At 42.0% G+C, this 23835-nt stretch overlaps 1 protein-coding gene across 2 annotated transcripts in view; it reads right to left on the bottom strand.

Annotated features, from left to right (window-relative positions):
• AGO4 (argonaute RISC component 4) overlaps positions 1-23835 on the bottom strand; it is a 39915-nt gene that overhangs the window by 7969 nt on the left and 8111 nt on the right. For both annotated transcript variants that reach the window (XM_066375849.1, XM_066375848.1), the window contains 13 exons: positions 23182-23302; positions 20484-20665; positions 20159-20295; positions 19927-20061; positions 19173-19260; positions 13220-13367; positions 12882-13001; positions 12630-12758; positions 12256-12389; positions 10982-11166; positions 9716-9875; positions 4025-4340; positions 3748-3882 (listed from right to left, as the gene is read on the bottom strand). In XM_066375849.1, coding sequence (XP_066231946.1) covers positions 3748-3882; positions 4025-4340; positions 9716-9875; positions 10982-11166; positions 12256-12389; positions 12630-12758; positions 12882-13001; positions 13220-13367; positions 19173-19260; positions 19927-20061; positions 20159-20295; positions 20484-20665; positions 23182-23286 — 1974 coding nt within the window. In that variant the 5' untranslated portion in view covers positions 23287-23302. The remainder of the gene's footprint in view (positions 1-3747; positions 3883-4024; positions 4341-9715; positions 9876-10981; positions 11167-12255; positions 12390-12629; positions 12759-12881; positions 13002-13219; positions 13368-19172; positions 19261-19926; positions 20062-20158; positions 20296-20483; positions 20666-23181; positions 23303-23835) is intronic.

The raw sequence follows: 23835 nt of genomic DNA, 5'->3' as shown, positions 1-23835 counted from the left end.
GGACCCGGGTTCCATTCCCGGCCAGGGCACATATGAGAAGCGCCCATTTGCTTCTCCACCCCCCCCCTCCTTCCTCTCTGTCTCTCTCTTCCCCTCCCACAGCCAAGGCTCCATTGGAGCAAATATGGCCCGGGTGCTGGGGATGGCTCCTTGGCCTCTGCCCCAGGCGCTAGAGTGGCTCTGGTCGTGGCAGAGCGACGCCCGGAGGGGCAGAGCATCGCCCCCTGGTGGGCAGAGCATCGCCCCTGGTGGGCGTGCCGGGTGGATCCCGGTCGGGCGCATGTGGGAGTCTGTCTGTCTCTCCCCGTTTCTAGCTTCAGAAAAAAAATACAAAAAAAAAAAGAAAGTGCAATAGAAAACTTTGGGGCTGGAAATACAGATTTAGAAAACTATAAGCAAATAAGTGAATTCAGAGAAGTGGGTGAGACTAAAGAGAGTTGAAATTGAGAAGAAGTATGAAATGCCAGGAAACATCAGTGTTTGATGTACAGAGGAGGAAGAGTCCAAAAAAAAAAAAAAGCCTGATTATTGAGGTGGGTAGAGAACCTGGACAGTCACATTGCTAAGGCCAAAGAAGGTCATCCTTTTCAGTGCTATAAGGAGGTCAGCGAGGGAACCTGACGAGATATCGTGAGATTCAAAATGAGCAAGTCATTGAGAGAGCAACTTTAGTGGCATCATTGAAATCAGAGTCAGGCTACAGAGAACTGGAGTATGGTGTGAGAAGGTACAGATGGAAAGTTAAGTCCTTTTCTTCCTAAAAGTTTGGTCACAAAAGGAACGAGAGATGAGGTGGCAGGTAGACTGAGGGAGAAGTGGAATGAAGAGAAGTTTATTTGGGGGACTAAGAAAGAGTTGAGACACTTCAGGGGTGTGGCGAAGGAGGCAAACCAATGGGAAAGATGGCGATGTGGGAGAATAATTTGGGTGATTAAAGAAGTGAGGCTCGCCTGACCAGGTGGTGGCGCAGTGGATAGAGCGTCAGACTGGGATGCTGAGGACCCAGGTTCGAGACCCTGAGGTCGCCAGCTTGAACGCGGGCTCATCTGGTTTGAGCAAAAGCCCACCAGCTTGAACCCAAGGTCACTGGCTCCAGCAAGGGGTTATTCGGTCTGCTGAAGGCCCACGGTCAAGGTACATATGAGAAAGCAATCAATGAATAACTAAGGTGTTGCAACGTGCAATGAAAAACTAATGATTGATGCTTCTCATCTCTCTCCGTTCCTATCTGTCTGTCCCTGTCTATCCCTCTGTCTGACTCACTCTCTGTCTCTGTAAAAAATAAATAAATAAAATTAAAAAAAAAAAAAAGAAGTGAGGTTCTAGAGAAGGCAGAAAGGAACAGGAACAAAAGCATAAGTGGGGAAAAGCTTAGGTGGAGAGATTAGCCTCTGAGATGTGAGGAAGGAGATAAGAAACAAAAGATTTAACTAAATTTGAAAGTATTGGAAGGGATGCCAAGAAAACTCATGCCTCTAAATTTTGCTTTCTGAGGGAAATAGAAGGGTGTTCTATTATTGGCAATGAAGACATGACGGGTAGGGTTGGAGAGCTGAAAAGAGTACAAAGGTTTGATGTACAAAAGAGTACAAAAGTACAGATGCAATGAGGAATAAAATATATGAAAAAATTGCAGCCTCAATGGCCTGGGTGAGATTCACTATTATTAATTTGTAATACATTTATTATTAAACAAATGACACTTTTCTTCAGCAATCTCTATCAGCCTAAGAGTAGAAGCAAAGGAAATGGGCAAGCAGACTGTTTCAGAGGTGGAGATAGGCAAGAGGCATGTTCAGAGAATTGGAGATGTTTGATAAATGTCAGGGGTGCCAAGTAGACCAAGGAGTAGGACTGTCCGTCCTAAAGGTTAGGAGTGACACTGGAAAGTAAAGAGCAAAACTGTGAGATAGTTTGTGGTTTCAGAAAGATACTTCAGGTCTAAAGGTCACATGGATAGCAAGTTGACAGAGAGGATGGAAAGGTGACAGTGCAGTTAAGGATGGGGTGGCCAGATGTTTTGTACCCAGTGCTTGGGCAAGAGTTCAGAGAATTCGTATTAGCAGAGTCTAAGAAGTGCTACTGAGTCAGGGTTTAGGCAGTTCAGAAGGCAGCACTTTGAATCTGAGCTGACTGGTGGACCTGAAGCCCGAACAAGAAAACCGTACTTCTCTAATGATTTAGAAAACAGAAACAGCTCAGCCTTGGATTAGAGGCAAAAACTAAGGGCATACTAGAAAACAGTGAGAGTTGACCCTCAAGATAATACAATTAGGCAACAGAAAGCACTGCTCTCCCTGGGGGTGGATCAGGAAGGACCTGGAAAACATGAAGTAATGTCATAAAAATATCACAGAAGCAAAGTCATCCAATATCATGTGCTTACCTAGTTTACACATAAATATAAGATTATAAATAGATACATTACACAAAATGCCTTTTATCAAGTCCTGGGGAACAGTACTGCAAATTAACATTCGTTTATTAATTTCATCCTTACAATAGTCCTGTCACGTATATATTGTTCTTAATATATTTTACAGTTGAGAACATTATGGCTTAGAGAAGTTAAGTAACCTGCTAGTGGTAAGTGTGACATCATTAATGTTCAAAGTTTGTACCCTAAGAACCCCACGCACTAATATAAAATCATTATAAGAGAAATTCTTCTTTGTACCCTAGATCCAGGCCTCAGGCACTGGCAGCAAAAAGTAGCAAATGGTAACAAACTCTAAATAGATAAACTTGCCCTATGAAGGTTGCCTGCATTACCCAGTGGACCTGGCATGTTTCTGACCTCCCCTCTAAAAACTCTAGAAACAAAATAATAGAAATATTCAGCCTTGAAACCTGTATCATTCAGAATTGATCATCTAAGATTAATTAGTATATTTATTAAATTATTATTAGACATTTCTGCTTTTAGAAAAAAAATTGTATGTGTGCCCACTCAGAAACACATTTACAGCCCTGGCTGGTTGGCTCAGTGGATAGAACATTGGCCCAGTGTGCAGACATTTCAGGTTCAATCCCTGGTCAGGGCACACATGAGAAGTGACCATCTGCTTCTCTTCTCTTCTCCTTCCTCTCCCCCTTCTCTCTCTCTTCCCCTCTCGCAGCCAGTGACTTGGGTTCGAGCGTAGGCTCTGGGCTCTGAGGATATCTTAGCTGGTTCGAGCGTCAGTCTCAGGCATTGAGGCTAGCTCCATTGGTTAGAGCAGTGGTCCCCAACCCCCGGGCCGCGGACCGGTACCGGTCCTTGGGCCATTTGGTACCGGTCCACAGAGAAAGAATAAATAACTTACATTATTTCCGTTTTATTTATATTTAAGTCTGAACGATGTTTTATTTTTTAAAAATGACCAGATTCCCTCTGTTACATCCGTCTAAGACTCACTCTTGACGCTTGTCTCGGTCACGTGATACATTTATATGTCCCACCCTAAAGGCCGGTCCATGAAAATATTTTCTGACATTAAACCGGTCCGTGGCCCAAAAATGGTTGGGGACCACTGGGTTAGAGCATGAGCCCCAGATGGGTGGATCATGGTCAGGGTGCATGTGGAATTCTGTTTCTCTACCTCCCCTCCTTTCACTTAAAAAAAAAAGAAAAGAAAAAAACCCCACATTTACTTATAACAGTTAATGAAGCTTTTTAAAAAATGGAATCTATTGGGGTGATATCAGTTAATAAAATTATACAGGTTTCAGGTGCATGGTAATGAAGCTTATCCTATGTTTTCTTACCCTTTCTGTTTTATCTGCACAGAAGAGTCGTGTGTGATGTCTTTTCTGTACCACAATATAGGTTATTCCTGGCCGGTAATCTTCTTCCAAGCTAATACATGCCTTTCGAATTGCTATTAGTTCTGGCCAAGCTACCTAGGAGTTACAAATGGAATGACATTTAATTGAGAACTCACCTAGTGTCTCTCACATGTTATTTACCCAGAGTGACAGGTGAAAGGAGGCTCTGTCAGACAGCTAGGAACCCCACAGGGCAGCTATGGAATAATGAGAATACCTGTTTCATTTGTCCCTCGGATACCCCTCCACGGTAATAGATGATCCGTGTGGGTTTGAAGCGTGTGGATTTGTAGAACTGGATCAATAGCTCTCGAACCATGTTAGTAAGGTCCTGGATTACCTCCTGACTATAGAGGAGCTCTTGGGAGATCTCCTGGCGGGAGGTCTGCACCCGAACGGTGGCACAGTACCGGCTTGGGTGGCCATCCATACTGCCAACGACAGCAGCAATGGAAGGCTTTTTCCCGTCCCCTGCAGGTGGGTGTGTGACATCTGCTCCCAGGAAGATGACAGGCTGCTGGAACACTGACGGCCTGCTCAGATTTAGAGATACATTGCACTCAGACATATGAAAATGTTTGGGTTTAGTAAGCTCATCAGACACAATCACAGATAGTATATTATAAGAGAGAATAAAGACTTGTGTTGGCTCAGCGGTAGAGCGTCGGCCTGGCGTGCGGGGGACCCGGGTTCGATTCCCGGCCAGGGCACATAAGGAGAAGCGCCCATTTGCTTCTCCACCCCCACCCCCTCCTTCCTTTCTGTCTCTCTCTTCCCCTCCCGCAGCCAAGGCTCCATTGGAGCAAAGATGGCCCGGGCGCTGGGGATGGCTCCTTGGCCTCTGCCCCAGGCGCTAGAGTGGCTCTGGTCGCGGCAGAGTGACCCCCCGGAGGGGCAGAGCATCGCCCCCTGGTGGGCAGAGCATCGCCCCTGGTGGGCGTGCCGGGTGGATCCCGGTCGGGCACATGCGGGAGTCTGTCTGACTGTCTCTCTCTGTTTCCAGCTTCAGAAAAATACAAAAAAAAAAAAAAAAGACTTGTGCCCACTGGGAGAGAACTCGAAGGCCCACTGAGTATCTGTACCACTCAGTACAGTGAATCTGAACTGACTGCAGAAATCAATGTGGTTTCTATAACAGCAGGAAGCAGAGACTTAAAAAAAAGAACAAATAAATAATTAAGAGGACCCAACTCAATCTAAACAAAATCTCTATGTGTAAAGGAAAAACTTTCCCAGAACAGGCTTCCTTGAGATCCTGGGATTTCTTACAATGGATACAGAATTGCAGAATGCACATAGAACTGGAATAGAACCTCCAATTATTTTTAGGATGTGAAACTTGGGAAGGAGAATCAAGTCTATCTCCTTCCCTATATTATTGTTATCCATAGTACTTACCACTTACACTACATATTTTACTTATTTATTTTATTTATTGTACACACACACACAAATGTAAATTCCACAGGGCACTGCTGTATCCCTCATGCCTAGAACACTGCCTAGCTCACAGTTGGCACTCAATGAACATTTGTTGAAAGAATGAATTCATTTATTTGACACTGATTTCTCTATCAAAAAATCAAGGAGAAAAATATCATGCCCACTTCTCTCTCTTTCTCTCTCTTTTTTAGGTGAGAGGAGGGGAGACAGTGAGGCAGACTCACACATGCACCCTGACTGGGATCCACCTGGCAACCCCATCAAGGGTTGATGATGGAATACCAAGCTATTTTTAGTACCTGAGGCTGATGCCCTCTAATGGAGCTATCCTCAGGGCCTGGGACCATGCTCGAACCAATTTAGCCACTGGCTACAGGAGGGGGAGAGAAAGACAAGGAGGAGAGGGAGAGAAGCGGAAGAGGGAGTGGGGAGAAGTAGATGATTGCTTCTCCTATGTGCCCTGACTGAGAATCAAACCCGGGACATCCATACACCAGGCCAACACTCTATCCACTGAGCCACCAGCCAGGGTCTCTCTGGTAAATTCTTAAAAGTAGGATTGGGGAAAGAGTATTGATTCTTCAAGTATAATCTAAAAGGCATCCCAAATCTGAAAATCTCATGTAATAGGTACTAAAGAATTGGTACCTCTATGAGGGTAGAAGCTATTGTATTTCTCTCTGTATATCATCATACAACAACATGGTTCTGGCACAGAACACTAGAACAACAAATGTATATTCTCTTTTTTTTTTTAGATTCTATTGATTTTAGAGAGGCAGGGGCAGGAAGCATCAATTCATAGTAGTTGCTTCTCGTATGTGCCTTGACCAGGCAAGCCCAGGGTTTCAAACTGGTGACCTCAGCATTCCAGGTTGACACTTTATCCACTGAGCCACCACAGGTCAGGCAACAAATGTATATTCTTAACATACATATTCATAACATAATAACAGTTTACATATACTACAAACTAGCCACTGTGCTAAGTATTTTACATGCACTTGCCCAAGATCGCACAGAAGTGGGAAGGCTGGAATCCAAACCCCAGGAAGTCTTACACCAGAGTATATACTCTGAGACACTGTGCTACAGTATCTCAAATGCCTGGGGTAAAAATTAGATGATTTCAGATTTTAGATTAATTCCCTGTGGTGTGTGTATCTCATTTACCAATGTTACAGGAAGGATTTAATTACCTAGTTTCATTAAAAGACAAAAATGAGAATTGTGACATGACTATCCAAGAAAAGCACTCAATTTCACCTACTTCTTAAGTATGCTTAAGGACTAATCCACAGCCCTAAATTTAACTTTTCTTTCTTTCTGTTTTTTTAAAAATTCAGTGAGAGGAGGGGAGGCAGAGACAGACTCCCGCATGTGCCTGGACAGGGGTCCACTGGGCAAATCCACTAAGGGGGCATGCTCAGCCCATCTGGGGCATTGCTTCATTGCTTAGCAACTGAGCTTTTCTTAGCACCTGAAGCGGAGGCCAAGGAGCCATCCTCAGCTTCCAGGGCCAACTTGCTCCAATCCAGCCATGGCTGCAGGAGGGGAAGAGAGAGAGAGAAAGGTAGAGAGAGAGAGAAGTGAAGCAGGGGGAGAAGCAGATGGGCGCTTCTCCTGTGCCCCGACTGGGAATTGATCCCGGGATATCCACACACCAGGCTGACACTTTACCACTGAGCCAACTGGCCACAGCCAATTTAACTTTTCAAATAACTTTGGCATAAAACCATTTTAGAGTTAACAAGTCAGATGTCTCAGTAAATAAGGAAACTACAGATTAACAAAAAACCTGAAAACATCATTTAAGAAATGGGCAAAGAGCCCTGGCTGTATAGCTCGGTTGGTTAGAGCATTTTCTGATGCACTAGGGTTGCCGGTTCCTTCCCCAGTCAGGGTACATACAGAAACAGGCCATGTCTTTCTTTCTCCTTTCTTCTCTTTCTAAAATCAAAAAATAAACATATTTAAAAGAAATGGGCAGGCCCTGGCCGGTTGGCTCAGTCGTAGAGTGTTGGCCTGGTGTGTGGATGTCCCGGGTTTGATTCCTAGTCAGGGCACACAGGAGAAGCAACCATATGCTTCTCTACCCTCCCCCTTCTCCCTTCTCTCTGTCTCTCTCTTCCTCTCCTGTAGCCAAGGCTCCATTGGAGAAAGTCAGCCCAGGTGCTGAGGATGGCACCATGGCTTCCGCCTCAGGCGTTAAAATGGCTCCAGTTACAGTGGAGCAATGGCCCCAGATGGGCAGAACAGTGGGCTTGCTGGGTGGATCCTGGTCAGGTATATGCAGGAGTGTGTCTTTCTGCCTCCCTGCTTCTTCTTCTTTTTTTTAATATATATATATATATATATTTTTTTTTTTTTTCATTTTTCCAAAGCTGGAAATGGGAGGCAGTCAGACTCCCGCATGTGCCCGACCAGGATCCACCTGGCATGCCCACCAGGGGGCGATGCTCTGCCCATTTGGGGCGTTGCTCTGTTGCAACCAGAGCCATTCTAGCACCTGAGGCAGAGGCCATGGAGCCATCCCCAGCACCTGGGCCAACGTTGCTCCAATGGAGCCTTAGCTGCGGGAAGGGAAGAGAGAGACAGAGAAGAAGGAGAGGGGGAGGAGTGGAGAAGCAGATGGGCGCTTCTCCTATGTGCCCTGGCCGGAAATCAAACCCGGGACTCCTGCACACCAGGCCGACGCTCCACCCCTGAGCCAACCAGCCAGGGCCCTCCCTGCTTCTTAAGAAAAATACCAAAAAAAGAAAGAAAAAGAAATGGGCAAAGAACTGAACAGGTCCATCACAAAAAGGTATCTTCAAATAGCCATAATTATAAGCATACAATTATCATAAGTGGAATGCAAATTAAATTAAAACCATAATGATGCCTGACCTGTGGCGGTGCAGTGGATAAAGCGTTGACCTGGAACGCTGAGGTCACTGGTTCAAAACCCTGGGCTTGCCTGGTCAAGGCACATATGAGAAGCAACTATGAGTTGATGCTTCCTGCTCTTCCCTCCCTTTTTTCCTTCCTTCCTTCCTTCCTTCCTTCCTTCCTTCCTTCCTTCCTTCCTTTTCTTCCTTCCTTCCTTTCTTTCGTTCTCTCTCTCTCTCTCTCTCCTCTCTCTAAAAACCAATAAAGTGCAATCTTAAAAACAAAAAACCATAATGATCTGCCTGTCAGCTGATTTCTCAAACAGAAACTTTGCAGGTCAGAACGCAGTAGCAAGAAATACTGAGTGATGAAAAGCAAGGATGTACAACCAAGATTACTATACTCAGCAAAGCTATCTAGAGTCAAAGGACAGATAAAGAGCTTTCCAGACAAGAAAAAGCTAAAAGGAGTTCATCACCACAAACTAGTATTACATGAAATTTTAGAGTGTCTTCATTAAGAAGAAAAGGAATAAAAAGAAAAAATATTAACAATAAAATGGCAATAAATACATATCTATCAACCATTGAATTTAAAAAATCAAAAGAAACTGCCTGACCAGGTGATAGTGCAGAGGGACTTGGCTTGGGACTTTGAGGACCCAGGTTTGAAACCCCAAGATAGCTGGCTTACGTGTGGGGTCACTGGCTTGAGCCCAAAGGTAGCTGGTTTGAGCAAGGGGTCACTGGCTCAACTGGAGCAGCACCACCCACCCCCGGTCAAGGCACATATGAAAAAGCAATTAATGAACAACTAAGGTGCCACAACTATGAATTGATGCTTCTCATCTCTCTCCCTTCCTGTCTATCTTTTCATTGGTTCCTCTCTCTCTCTAAAAAAAAAAAAAAAAAATCAAAATTAAAATAAACCAAATAAGCAGAACAGAAACAGACTTCTAGATACAGAGAACATTTTCACAGTTGCCAGATTGGGAGTGGGGGCGGTTTGGAGAATGGGTGAAAAAGGTGAAGAGATTAAGTACAAACTGATGTTACAGAAGTCATGGGGATGTAAAGCACAGCATAGGAGGTACAGTCAGTACTATTCTAACAACTATGTATGGTGTCAGATGGGCATGAAACTTATCAGGATGACATTTAGTAAGTTATATGATGTCTAATCACTAGGGCACTGGTCGGCAAACTCAGTCAACAGAGCCAAATATCAACAGTACAACAATTAAAATTTCTTTTGAGAGCCAAATTTTTTAAACTTAAACTATATAGGTAGGTACATTCCTTATCGAGGTAGCGCCCGCATGTGGTATTTTGTGGAAGAGCCACACTCAAGGGGCCAAAGAGCCGCATGTGGCTCGCAAGCCGTGGTTTGCCGACCACTGCTAGGGTGTATACCTGAAACTAATATTATATTGTATGTCAACTATAATTGAAAAATAAAAAATGACTAAATGAAAAAAAGAAAGAAAACTGAAAAAAAAGACAAAGAAATCGAGATGTATATTTAAGATTTGTATGTATTACTATAAATTAGATTCAATTTTAAAAAGTGGGAAAGACAGAGTTCAAAATCTTACCTTTGATGAGGTACAAGCACGTTGTTAATTCCTCCAAGCTTTGCATTTATCTTCAGGCAAAGGTTGGAAAGGGTCTGTGGTGAGGTCTTCACTACATTTTTTACCTGGACACACTGCGTGGCCATACCCAGGAGGGTATCTCCAACACGTTTCACCTCCGCTACAAAAGTAAGTTAATTAATTGGTTTTTAAAAAATGTTTAAATATTCTCTTAATTACTAAGAGAAGGGGGGAAATCCACACACTGACATTTAGAGGGCCTACCAATATACTGCACACTGTGCTAGGTGCTTTTTATGTGTGTTATTTTCATTTGCTAAAACCCCCAGGACAATTTTTTTCCAGTGTAGATATGCCATACTCCACACCCTTTTCTTCCCTCCCACAGGCCTTTAAGCTAGCCTTTCTGTATTCTGCCATGCTGACTGTCATCAATCACTCAGTCCCTTGTGGCTCCTTTTCCCACAAGACTGGGCTGGCAAAGGAATCAATCTCCCTATCACTACACACACACACACGCACACACACACACACACACACACACACACACACACACGCCCCAGCCCTTTGAATCTGCCTCCCTCCCTCCCTTTTTTTTCTCTAAATACTAGAGATAAACTAAAGTAACAAAAGAAGCAGATACAGAGTGTTGAAGACATATTATAGAGTTCAAACAGCTGGTCTATAGTTTGCAAATCCTTTCCTTAGATAATAGCCACAAAAACTTTGTATCATTCTTCTTATACTAGATACAAACGAAACAGCTCCTTTTCTGTAAGTGCTAGGCTCTCCTCCTCTTTCCCACTCTGATATTGCTATGTGTTTTTAACCAACATTCCAGTTCTCCATACTTTGGGGGCTATGATAGAATTACGCTGTATGCCCCAGTCCTCATTCCCACTGCATTTCCTGGCCCCAATTCCCATTTCCCAACACACAGGTTGGGTGGGCCAATACAGCTGGCCAAGAAGCTGCTGAGGTTAAGAACCCTCCATATCTCTCCTTTCTCTCTGCTATGGAACCATCAACATTCCAAACAGTGATTGCTCTGCCAACCTGGGTTCCAGAGTAACAATGATATGCTGATATAGAACAGAGGCTGCAGTCTACCCTCAGTGGACACATAGCAGAGGCAAAAGCAAACCTTTGCTGCCTGGAGCCCCTCAGAGTTTAGGGTCATTTGTGACTGCAGCATAATCTAGCTTATCCTGACTGTTACACACACTACTGAAATCACCACTCATTCAATATTAAAGGGGTCCATACCATATACTGGTGTCTTCCCAGGCAAGATCACTACTATCAGCTGTAGGCCCACATATGTCATTTTCAGATGTTTAAACATGGGCTCCACGCTGTCTGCACCCTGTGCGTACTTGCAGAAACATGGCTGACCCTGGATGGGCATCCCTGCATCCTTAGAGATTTTACGGAGCTGGTCAGTGAAACTCCTGTTAAAACAGAACCAGTGGCATAGTGCTTTCATTTCAGAATCCATTCTTAGCATCTATTTTCCTCTATGATATGTCTTTCAGTTCTGCAAATTCTTAGCCAAAATTAGACCAAAAAAAAAAAAAAATTCAGCTGGTTGCAAAAAAACAGACGGGCAGTTGTATCATTGCAATGCAGAAGGATCTGTATTATTAAGCTTATATCTTACTATTTTGAATTTTTAAATAATTATGCCTCAGTTAGGCCCCAGGAACTAGAATAACATTCCGGCACAAAGATTTCTTTTTAAAGAAAACATTCAAGTCAATAATTCTGGACTGAAGAAAAGCAAAGTCAAATTTTCAGGTATGTGTATTATGGTAAGTCTGCTAAGAGAATAGCTAGCTAAGCTTTTTAAACCTTGTATTTGAGAACACAGATACATGCTGTTACACAACCAGTGCATTTAGGATTACATTCAAACAGATTTGTATCAATACAATGTCAAAAGAAACCATTACTTCAAAAAAAGAAAAATCCATTATGAAATTTTAAACTTTAGATTTAAGAAGTTACTTCACTAAGCTTTCAACATAGTTTCTTTTGTGTGTTTGCCCATATTCGGTTGGATTCCTGTCATCCCAGCTCCCTTTTCCTGCCTTGACTTTTCCACCCTTCTCACTAATTTCCTGTAGATAGAGAGCTGCGTCTGTAAGACGTGAACCAGTGATCTCAGTCAGTGACCCTTCGGTAAAACATGCTTGCTAGTAAATGAGAATGATGAGAAATGAATTCATTTTTATCTTAGCTGGAAAGATACAATTAATACCAAAGGAAGCTTCACTAAGAACCCAAGAGTTTGCCAACCGGCACTGCTTCAACCTTGTTAGTTGCAAATTTCTGCTCTAAATATAAAGAAGATGAGTCAGATTCTTAATGTAATTCCCAAAGTGGCAATTTACTATATTACAAGGTGTTTTTCCTATACGCAGATGGTGTCACTATAGAAGTTAGGGATTTAGTGCCAGTGCACACAGCACATTCACATAAAGATGGTATTTTCATATCTGGGAGGGATATTACTAAGCTGAAAATATGAAGATACTCACTTTAGTAAATCTTCCCTACATTGTTTCTGAGGCGCAAAACAAGCAACTGCCCAAACTTTAATTTCAATGCCAGCATAAAACTGCTTTCCTCGCATGTCCCAGACACCCTGGTTGGGTGTGGCTACTGTTTTATTCTTTAAAAAAAAACAAAAACAAAAAAAGAAACAAAAGAAAAGAGAAAAGACATTACAATCTAAGGCCATTGAATATCGGTGAGGGGATAAACAGAACTCTATTTGGTATTAGCCAAAAGACTAAGAGCAATCATAAGCAAAACTATGGGTAAATTCACCGTAGTGTTGTAGAGGAGCCCTTAATTATTCTCTTTTTGACTGGTTATTGGAAGAAATTGCTGAATGAAATAGAAAGCTTACCCGGCCTCCATACTGTAGCATTGGTGCTGGAAGTACCCTGCCTGTGAGCTCTGTCATTTCATTGTGGACAACAATACCAAATTCTTTAAGGTATGGGTCAGGTCCACCCACCATGCTGTTACTCTTCACCTAAAGAACAGGAAAGCCTGCATATATAAAAACCAAAGAGTAACTGGGTCCCATCAGGAGTTTTCTACTGTTTTGTTTGTTCATCTTAAAGCTAGCTTATCTTAAAGACCATGCCTTACTGACCAGTCTACTGATTTCTTCCTGTCTGTCGGGAGCAGATCTTGCCGTGGCTTTGATCATTGTGGAAGTCTGATTGTCAGTGAGTTTCTTTATACATCGTTGTCCTGCCACAATATTACAGACCTACCAAGAAGCAAAAAGAAATTCGTTTTTGTAATGAGCTTCTATATCTTAAAGCCTTTGTCAAACTATATCTTACATCTTCTCCACCCCCCCAAGTGAAAATCCTGTTATATAGTTATCAGCTGAAAATATCTTAGAAATTAAGACTAAATTCTTCCACTCGTTTTTAAAAATTCAGGCACAAAATTGGCATATTGGTGAAAGGAAATTCAGCTTACCTCAAGTGGCAAGTATGTATGCTTTTGCTCTTGTCCCACTTGGAGACAGGGAAGATGAGGGTATTTCAGCTGCAGGCTATACTTTTGCTTAAAATATTGAGCTACAGTACATTCCATAGCTTGACCATTTTCTAGCTGTAAAGGAAAACTATGGGAGACAATGTCTTTTTTAGAAATTTCAAGTTCTTTTTTCTTAAACAAGCAAACAAACAAAAATCTACTGACATTTTCTACCTCGATTAGTCACTTAAACACAAAGGTCAATCTTTATTTGAACATTTCCACTTAAATCATTTTGGTATTTAATAAGAACAGTGATTACGTTGGAATTTTCCATGTTTTTCAAAGCTAGAATGAGAAAAATTGTAATTAAAGTTTTAAAAGAACTTAAAACAAGAAGAAGCTCCAGAATCAGAAATTATACAGTTTCCCTACAGGTTGATTAATGCCTACAGACACAATCTCTTGTTGGCTTCTTACAGATAGGAATTTTATCTGCTTAAGAGTTTTGTTTTGTTTTGTTTTGTTTTTAACATGAGTGTAGCATAGTGATTGGGACCACATTTTCAGATCCCCAAACCAGGATAAATATACATGGATTTGGAGGCAACTAGACCAAATATATGAAGCTGAGACTATGCTAGGATATTTGGTATAAACTGGGGAACATGATTTAAGAGACCCTCCTTATTTGGCTCTTGCACTGGGCAAATTATCTCAAAGACTTGATATAATATTAACTTTAATCTTGTTTTCTTAATAATTACAGCCCCACATAGTAACAATGCAGTGAGGATTATCTGTGTAACACTCATGTAATTTTCTTGATCTGAATTCAGAACTTCAGGTTATAAACAAGCTGAACACTGATCACTTCAGTGCAATTAGGTATCTATACCCAAGAAGGAAATCATTTGCTAAGACCTATATAGATCCAAAAATGTGCATATTTCTGGATTAAAATCAGTGTATTTATGGAAAGTAAAGGCATGTTTGAAATTGTTTAGAAGCAAATCGAATTTTTTGTGTGTGTGTGGCAGAGAGTTAGAGAGAGGGACAGATAGGGACAGATAGACAAGGAAGGGAGAGAGATGAGAAACATCAATTCTTCGTTGCGATTCCTTAGTTGTACATTGATTGATTTCTTATATGTGCCTTGACTGGGGGGCTACAGCAGACTGAGTGACCCCTTGCTCAAGCCAGTGACCTTAGGCTCAAGCTGGCGACCTCGTGGTCTCGAACCTGGGTCCTCCGCGTCCCAGTCCAACACTCTATCCACTGCGCCACCGCCTGGTCAGGCAAGGCAAACTGAATTTAATACGGCGAAATAGAGAAGGAAAATATTACTTGCTATGATGACTACATTTTATTTTATTTTAATTTATATTTATTGATTTCAGCAAAAGAAGAAGGGAGAAAGAGAGAGAGAAAGAGACAGAGAGAGAGACAGGAACATCAAGCTGTTCTTGTGTGTGCCCTGATTGGGGATTGAACCAGTAACCTCCGTGTTTTGGGATGATGCTCTAACCAATCAAGCTATCTGGCCAGGGCAACATTTTATTTTTATTTACTTTTTTTTTTTTTTCCTGTAGTTGGAAACTGGGAGGCAGTCCGACAGACTCCCACATGCACCCAACCGAGATCCACCTGGCACGCCCACCAGGGGGCGATGCTCTGCCCATTTGGGGCATCGCTCTGTTGCAACCGGAGCCATTCTAGTGCCTGAGGCAGAGGCCACAGAGCCATCCTCAGAGCCCAGGCCAACTTTGCTCCAATGGAGCCTTGGCTGCAGGAGGGGAAGAGAGAGACAGAGAGGAAGGAAAGGAGGAGGGCTGGAGAAGCAGATGGGCACTTCTCCTGTGTGCCCTGGCCAGGAATTGAACCTGGGACTCCTGCATGCCAGGCCGACGCTCTACCACTTAGCCAACCAGCCAGGGCTATTTTTATTTACTTTTTTAAAAAAGTCTGATCAGGCAGTGGCGCAGTGGGTGGTAGACCATTGGACTGGGATGCTGAGGACCCAGGTTCAAAACTCTGAGATCACTGGTTTAAGCACAGGTTCATCCAGCTTAAGCATGGGCTCACCAGCTTGAGTGCAGGATCACAGACATGACCTCCAAGGTCTCTGGCTTCAGCAAGGGGTCACTTTCTTTGCTGTAACCCCCCACCCCCCTCAACCCCACCCCCGGTCAAGGCACAATGAGAAAGCAATCAATGAACAACTGAGATACCACAACGAGGAATTGATGCTTCTCATATCTTTCCCTTCCTGTCTGTTTGTTTTTATCTGTCCCTCTCTCTGATTCTCTGTCAAAAAATAATTTTTTTTTTGTTATTTATTGCCTTACTAATTGGTGGCACAGTGGAGTGTTGGACTGGGATGCAGAGGACCCAAGTTTGAAACCCTGAGGTCGCGGGCTTGAGCACAGGCTTACCAGCTCGAGCGTGGGGTCGCTAGCTTGAGCATGGGATTACAGACATGACCCATAGTCACTGGCTCGAGCCCAAGGTCGCTGGCTTGAGCAAGGGGTCACTCACTCTGCTGTGACCCCCGGTCAAGGCACATATGAGAAAGCAATCAATGAACAACTAAGGTGCCACAATGAAGAATTAATGCTTCTCATCTCCCTCTCTTAATGTCTGTTTCTGCCCATCCCTCTCTCTGTCTCTGTCACACACACACAAAAATATATATATAATATATAGAGATATATTGATTGATTTTAGTGAGAGAGGAAGGGAGAGAAAAAGAGACAGGAACATTGAGCTGTTTCTGTATGTGCCCTGACCAGGGATTGAACCAGCCACCTCTGCACTTTGGGACAATGCTCCAATCAACAGAGCTATCTGGCTAGGGCAAGGGCAACATTTTAATTACTTTTAAAGGGTCACAGTCTATACTATATGAATATGTTGTACTAAAAACTGGTGGCCATCTGCAGATTCTAAAGTCCAATTAATAACATAAAGTTAACATTAAAAGTTTATTTCCGCCTGACCAGGCGGTGGCGCAGTGGATAGAGCATCGGACTGGGATGCCAAGGACAAAGGTTCGAGACCCCGAGGTCGCCAGCTTGAGCGCGGGCTCATCTGGTTTGAGCAGAGCTCACCAGCTTGGACCCAAGGTCGCTGGCTCCAGCAAGGGGTTACTCTGTCTGCTGAAGGCCCACGGTCAAGGCACATATGAGAAAGCAATCAATGAACAAATAAGGTGTCACAACAAAAAACTGTGATTGATGCTTCTCATCTCTCTCCATTCCTGTCTGTCTGTCCCTATCAATCCCCCTTTCTGACTCTCTCTCTGTCTCTGTAAAAAAAAAAAAAAAAAGTTTATTTCCTTGAAAACATTTTAAAAATTAAATCTATGTGCTTTTAATTTTCATTCAAAAACTCTATAGGTCTATAAGTATAATTATTCTTACAGGCTTATGTAAAGAAATTAAATAATGAAAAAGACTGTTCCTCCAGTTTCTCTTGAAACAAATGATAAATTCTCAATAGTGATTTATAAGATTTTGGTAACTTTTTTTCCCCTTAGAGAATAATACCAATGATATGAAGTACACATAAAATATAACTTTACAACTCTTAACAATTTCATGTACTATGTACATGAGTTCATACTGAAAATTTTATTCAAGTCAGACTGAATTAATATACCACATTTATCCAGAAGTCACCTAAAAACTTTATCTAGACCAAAGGCCTTCAGGTATTTTGATGTACATCCAAGTTTAAAAATTGAGAACCATAGATCTAAAATAAAGTCAGATTAGAATATAAGCAAAAAAAATTTAAAAGGCTTCTGAGTAACCAAAATAACGAAAAGTTTATATATTTAGGTTCACACTGTTTACTTAGAAGAAACGATATTTATGTTATTTATGTTATGTCAGACATGGGTTTAGTGATACAGATCACAAGAATAAAACTTACATATATGGTGATTTAATTTTTTTTATTTTTATTTTTTACAGGGACAGAGAGAGAGTCAGAGAGAGGGATAGATAGGGACAGACAGACAGACAGGAACGGAGAGAGATGAGAAGCATCAATCATTAGTTTTTTTCATTGCGACACCTTAGTTGTTCATTGACTGCTTTCTCATATATGCCTTGACCGTGGGCCTTCAGCAGACCAAGTAACTCCTTGCTTGAGACAGCGACCTTGGGTCCAGGCTGGCGAGCTTTTTGCTCAAGCCAGATGAGCCCGTGCTCAAACTGGCAACCTTGGGGTCTCTAACCTGGGTCCTCCGCATCCCAGTCTGACGCTGTATCCACTGCGCCACCGCCTGGTCAGGCCATATATGGTGTTTTTAAAAAGCACTTTAATACATATTTTCTCATTAGGCATAGTTGACAGTGGATGAGAAGTCGGGGAAGTGGAAGCGAGTGTGCTGCTGGAGGTGGGCCATATACACCGACAGCCGGAAGAAGTGACAGCTAACTCCAAAAGGAGGGAGGAAAACCCACACAAGTTCATAAACTGAAACCAAGTTTCAACTATGACATACGCAGAAACCTTTCAATGGCTCCATGATATATACCTTGCACTGATAGCCTCATTTGACTCAAAGCCCTTAATAGACTCTATAGGCCATGCACTAAGAATTATGACAGTATAATAAATTATGTTTATAATGATGATTCTGCATCATTATAATAAATGTTGACCCATGCTTAGCATACTCTGTTTAAGAGGTGAAATGAATTAAAGGCAGGAAGTACATTTTACAAATATCTATTAAAATTTCTTGAAAAATTTTTTTCCTTTCTATTTTTTTTAAGTGAGAGGAGGAGAGAGAGTAAGACACTCATGCATGCACCCCAAACAAGATCCAGCCAGAAATCCCCATCTGGGGTCAATACTCAGCTATCCTCAGTGCCCAGGGCTGATGCTTGAACCAATCGAGCCACTGGCTACAGGAGGAGAAGAGGGAGAGAAGGGGGAGAGGGAAAGGGAGAGAAGCAGATGGTCACTTCTCTTGTGTGCCCTGACCAGGAATCAAACCCAGAATGTCCATATGCCAAGATGATGCTTTATCCACTGAGCCACCTGGCCACAGCCTAAAAGCATTTTAATTTTTTTTGATCTGTTTATTTTTATTTGAGGGGAAGAGGTAGAGAAACAAACTCCTACATGCACATGGCTAAGATCCAGCTGGCAACCCCTATCTGGGGCCAATGCTCTGCCCATCGGGGGCCATGCTTACAACTGAGCTATTTTCAGCACCTGAGGTGAAGGCACCATGGAGCCATACTCAGTGCCTGGGGTCAATGCACCAGAATCAATTGAGCCATGGCTGCAGGAAAGGAAGAGAGAGAGAAAGAGAGACAGGGGGAAGGGAGAAGAAGCAGATGGTTGCTTCTCCTGTGTGCCTTGACTGGAAATCGAACCCAGGACTTTCACACACCAAGTTGATGCTCTACCACGGAGCCAACCAGCCAGGGCTTAAAAACATTTTTTGAAGCTTTGGTGATTAAATGTGAAGCTTTCTGTGATTTTGAAAAAAGTACAAGCCTGACCAGGCAGTGGCGCAGTGAATAGCGTGTTGGACTGGGATGCAGAGGACCCAGGTTCGAGACCCCGAGGTCACCAGCTTGAGCGCGGGCTCATCTGGTTTGAGCAAAAAGCTCACCAGCTTGGACCCAAGGTCGCTGGCTCCAGCAAGGGGTTACTCGGTCTGCTGAAGGCCCACAGTCAAGGCACGTATGAGAAAGCAATCAATGAACAACTAAGGTGTCAGAATGAAAAACTGATGATTGATGCTTCTCATCTCTCTCCGTTCCTGTCTATCCCTATCTATCCCTCTCTCTGACTCTCTCTCGGTCCCTGTAAAAAAAAAAAAAAAAAAAAAAAAGTACAATATGGCATATTTATTCCTCAAATTATTATAGTAGCTTCTTCTGTTACCAAAAATGTAGTGCTATCATTTTAAATGTAGTTAACATACGTTTGATGACTGGCAGGCCGTCTAGTCACATTACAAACTCGATATTTCCGTTTCATCTGTCCACAGTGAGTCACCTCCACTTTAAGACCTGAAGTTAAAAATAAAGTAAAAACATCATTATTAATAAAAATCATAATGATAAAACCAGATTCAAATGTCTTCAGAAAGACAAGCCATTGCTTGTCTCATAGGAGATAAGTTGCAAGGATATGGGACCAAATTCATTGTGTAGAGGCAAAAAGCCACAGCTAAGCCGAAACTATTAGAACCAATATGACTTAAGATTTATAATCACTTTAATTTATTACTCCATTTGATACATAATTACTAAGTGACAATTATTTTCTAGTGCTAATGAAGCTTATATTCTAGTAGAGAAAATAGCTAGTAATAAGCAAAGAGGAAAAGAAATTCCAAAAGGGAAATAAATGAACTTGTTTTATTTATTAAAATAGATGTTTTTTAAGTGAGTAAGGGTAATAGTAAGTACCTAACATGTGCCAGGTATTGTGCTAGAAGCTTTATATATCTAACTGTATTTAATTCTCACAACAATCTTATAAGATACATTATTATAATCTCTACCTGAGAGATGAATAATCTAAGGCTCACAGTGGTTAAGTAACTTGCCCACGGTCCCACTGACAGAACTAGCTGGGATGGGATGGAAGCTCAGGTGAGTCTGACTCCAAGATCATGCTCTTTGCACCACGTTGAACTGCTTCTCCAAGACTACAGTCATGTAAATACCTACCTCTGATTTCTTTGGTAAACTTGACACGCTGGGAGTCTGTAAGAGGTTTGGTCTGTTCATTGATGTTCTGAATATCTAAAACCTCACACATGAACTCAATGATGGGCTGAGCCCGGTAGAAAGCAGTTGCAGATACTAAGAAACAGAGAGAAAGGAGACTTAGCTTCAGGGGAAAGGACAGGACTAAGAAAACGAGCAAAAAAACTAGAGGGTAAGGAGGGTTCCATCCTACCATCAATATTGAGCATCATGTTCCACATGGCTGGTCTCACAGACTGATGAAAGCCGAACCAGACCTCCCGGCCCCCGCCCAGAGGATGGTAGTAACCTTCCGGAGGTGAGAAAAAGGAACGACCCACTGGGGTATACCTGAAGAAATAAGAGTTTGCATGTTTTGCAATAAAACTTGAAATGCCTTTCACTTCATTCTCCACTTTGTAAATTGAAATCAAGTTTTAAACTATGACTTATGCAGAAAACTTTCAATGGCTCCAATGCAAACTATCAAAAAAAGGGTCTGATTATCTGTGGCAAAGAATTCAAACTAAGGTACGAACCTCATGGAGGGAAGGTGTCTTGTGATAACATCAAGTGCTTGTACTGAGTCATCTGGGACTTCATTCAAGTGCCCGGCTAAAGCTTCTAAAAGCAACTGAAGGCTCACAACTGATACCCACTGAACAGACACTTTAAAGGTTTGGTCTTTACCCTCACCTGGAAGGGTCACTTCCATATCAACCTAAGGAAAAACACATATACGTGCATATTTACAAAGGCTGAGAGAAAGACCCCAGAAATATTCAATATAGTATATGCATAAAGACATTTTACACTTCTGTAATTACAAAACATTGGAAACAACCTACCTGTCCACCAATAGGGGAATAATTTAATATCAAATATTATGCAAGAGTTTAAAAATTTGGTAGATACTACAAATGTATGAAGCTTAAAAACATTACACTAAGTGAAATAGCCAGACACGAAATAACAGATAGTGTATGATTCCACTTAGATAAAGTACCTAGAATAGTCAAATTCATAGACAGAAAAAATAATGATTACCAGGAACTGTTGGGGGAAGGAAATGGGGAGTTATTGTTTAATAGGTACAGAGTTTCAGTTTGAGATGATGAGAAAATTTTAGAGATGGCTAGTGGTCAGAACTGTACAAAAATGTGAATACACTTAATGCCACACAATTGTACACTTAAAATAGTTAAAACAGTAAACTTTATGTTATGTATGTACACTTTACCATAATACAAAATTTTTGAATTAAAAAATAAGGTAGATTTTAAATGTATAGAAATAGAAAGATCTCACAGACATTAAACAATTTTTAAAATTGATTTTAGACAGAGATAGAGAAATATCAATTTTTTGATACTCTCATTTATGCTTTCATTGGTTGATTCCTGCATGTTCCTTGACCAGGATCAAACTCACAAACTTGGTGTATTGGGGTGACACTACAACCAACTGAACCATCCAGTCAGGGCCCTGACAAATTGTTAAATAAAAAAAATATATCAGAACAATATGCAGCCCTGGCTGGTTGGCTCAGCGGTAGAGTGTCGGCCTGGCATGCGGGGGCCTCGGGTTCGATTCCTGGCCAGGGCACATAGGAGAAGCGCCCATTTGCTTCTCCACCCCCCCCCCTTCCTCTCTGCTCCTCTCTTCCCCTCCCGCAACCAAGGCTCCATTGGAGCAAAGATGGCCGGGGCGCTGGGGATGGCTCCTTGGCCTCTGCCCCAGGCGCTAGAGTGGCTCTGGTCGCGGCAGAGCGACGCCCCGGAGGGGCAGAGCGTCGCCCCTGGTGGGCGTGCCGGGTGGATCCCGGTCGGGCGCATGCGGGAGTCTGTCTGACTGTCTCCCCGTTTCCAGCTTCAGAAAAAAAAATAATACAAAAAAAAAAGAACAATATGCAAATGAATAAGAATGTACATAAATAAAGGCACAAATAGCTAATGCACATAAAAACATCTGAAAGGATACTGATATATACCAAACTATAAGTTTCCCCTGAAAAGGAAAAACCATAGCATTTCTAGATTGTCCAAATAAGTTTATAAGAAGTATATATTTACATGCTGCTCTTCTAATTTTAAAAATAAATGTTTTTAAAAGGTACTGTGGTATTATGAATATTTTCATAAGTGGGTGTTACAAAATAATTTTACAATTTATAAAAACTTCTTTGTTCAGATTCACGTAGCACTTTACCAATGTGAGAAATTTGGAATATGTGTAAAGATGACATAATCAACCTAAATTCTGATGTTCATGTAATCTTCAACTATTAATTAACTAAGGAACAAGAGAATATGGACCTAAAAAAAAAAATCTATCACCATGAGAAACAACATAAGAATTGAATTATTTTAAAAAGAGATATTTTTTGCCTGACCTGTGGTGGCGCGGTGGATAAAGCGTCAACCTGGAAATGCTGAGGTTGCCGGTTCGAAACCCTGGGCTTGCCTGGTCAAGGCACATATGGGAGTTGATGATTCTAGCTCCTCCCCACCTTCTCTCTCTGTCTCTCTCTCCTTTCTCTTTCCCTCTCTGTCTCTCTCTCTCCCTTTCTCTCTCCCCTCTAAAATGAATAAATAAATAAATAAAATAAATAAAATAAAATAAAAAGAGATATTTTTGTCCTGTGTAATTACTACTGAACTAGACCCATGTCTAATAAATAGTTCTTGCTTTTTAAAAAAATTCCGTGAGAGGAGGGGAGACAGAGGGACAGATTCCTGCATCCAAGATCCATCCCGCAAGCCCACTAGAGGCATTGCTCTGTTGCTTAGCAAGCAAGCTCTTCTTAGTGCCTGAGGTGGAGGCCATGGAGCCATCCTCAGCACCCAAGGCCAGCTTGCTCCAATTGAGCCATGGCTGAGGGAGGGGGAAAGAGAAAAAGAGAAGCGAGAGGGGGAGGGGTGGAGAAGCAGATGGGTGCTTCTCTTGTGTGCCCTGACTGGGAATTGAAGCTGGGACATCCACAGGCTGGGCAGATACTCTACCACTGAGCCAACTGGCCAGGGCCTAGTTCTTACTTTTTTTTTTTTTTTTTTTTTTTTTTTTCATTTTTCTGAAGCTGGAAACAGGGAGAGACAGTCAGACAGACTCCCGCATGCGCCCGACCGGGATCCACCCGGCACGCCCACCAGGGGCGGTGCTCTGCCCCCCAGGGGGGTGCTCTGCCCATCCTGGGCGTCGCCATATTGCGACCAGCTAGTTCTTACTTTTAACACTTACCCTATCCCGTCCGATTGGTAGTGGATGTGCTGTGTACATGTTTCTTTTGCCGTCATACCCAGGCTGCCGATCACCAAATATCTGCATCTTGAAGTGCCGCACCATTGTATCAACTACCTCCCTTAACAGTAATGGAGATAGTGGAGGTTAGCTTTGAAAAATGGTGAATAGTAAGGAAACTATCATCATACCTTAATCATCCAAATTCAGTTCAAAAGTCCTTGGAAAAAGTAAGAGTTAATGTGACCAATGATTCAAGTAATTAAGAAAATAATTAACTAAAGAAAGGTAGCAACAAGTGAGCAAAAGCAACTATAAGATAATAAAAGGGGGAACTAAAAGGGAAGAGAGAGAAAATTTATGGCATCCTTTCACACTCCTGCTTTCAAAATTCCTCTCCTATGATAAATATAGCCTTATAAGAAAGAATAATCTTTCTTAAGTATGTAAGTGTGACATGTTCATAATTGAATAATGATAAGTTTGTTTTCAAATATATATCCTTATTCAATGATACCGGTTTTGGAAAAGAAAGTAGGCAGAAATCTGAGGATCAATAAATCTAAGATACATCATACTCAAAGAAATAAGTCAACCCCTTTGACTAATGCTGGCTATTTATAATTCTGCATTTTTTAAATTTTTTGTTTTAGA

The sequence above is a fragment of the Saccopteryx leptura genome, chromosome 3 (assembly GCF_036850995.1).
Source record: "Saccopteryx leptura isolate mSacLep1 chromosome 3, mSacLep1_pri_phased_curated, whole genome shotgun sequence".
NCBI lineage: Eukaryota > Metazoa > Chordata > Mammalia > Chiroptera > Emballonuridae > Saccopteryx > Saccopteryx leptura.
Note: the sequence above shows the minus strand (reverse complement) of the source record. Positions and strands in the feature narration are given on the sequence as shown.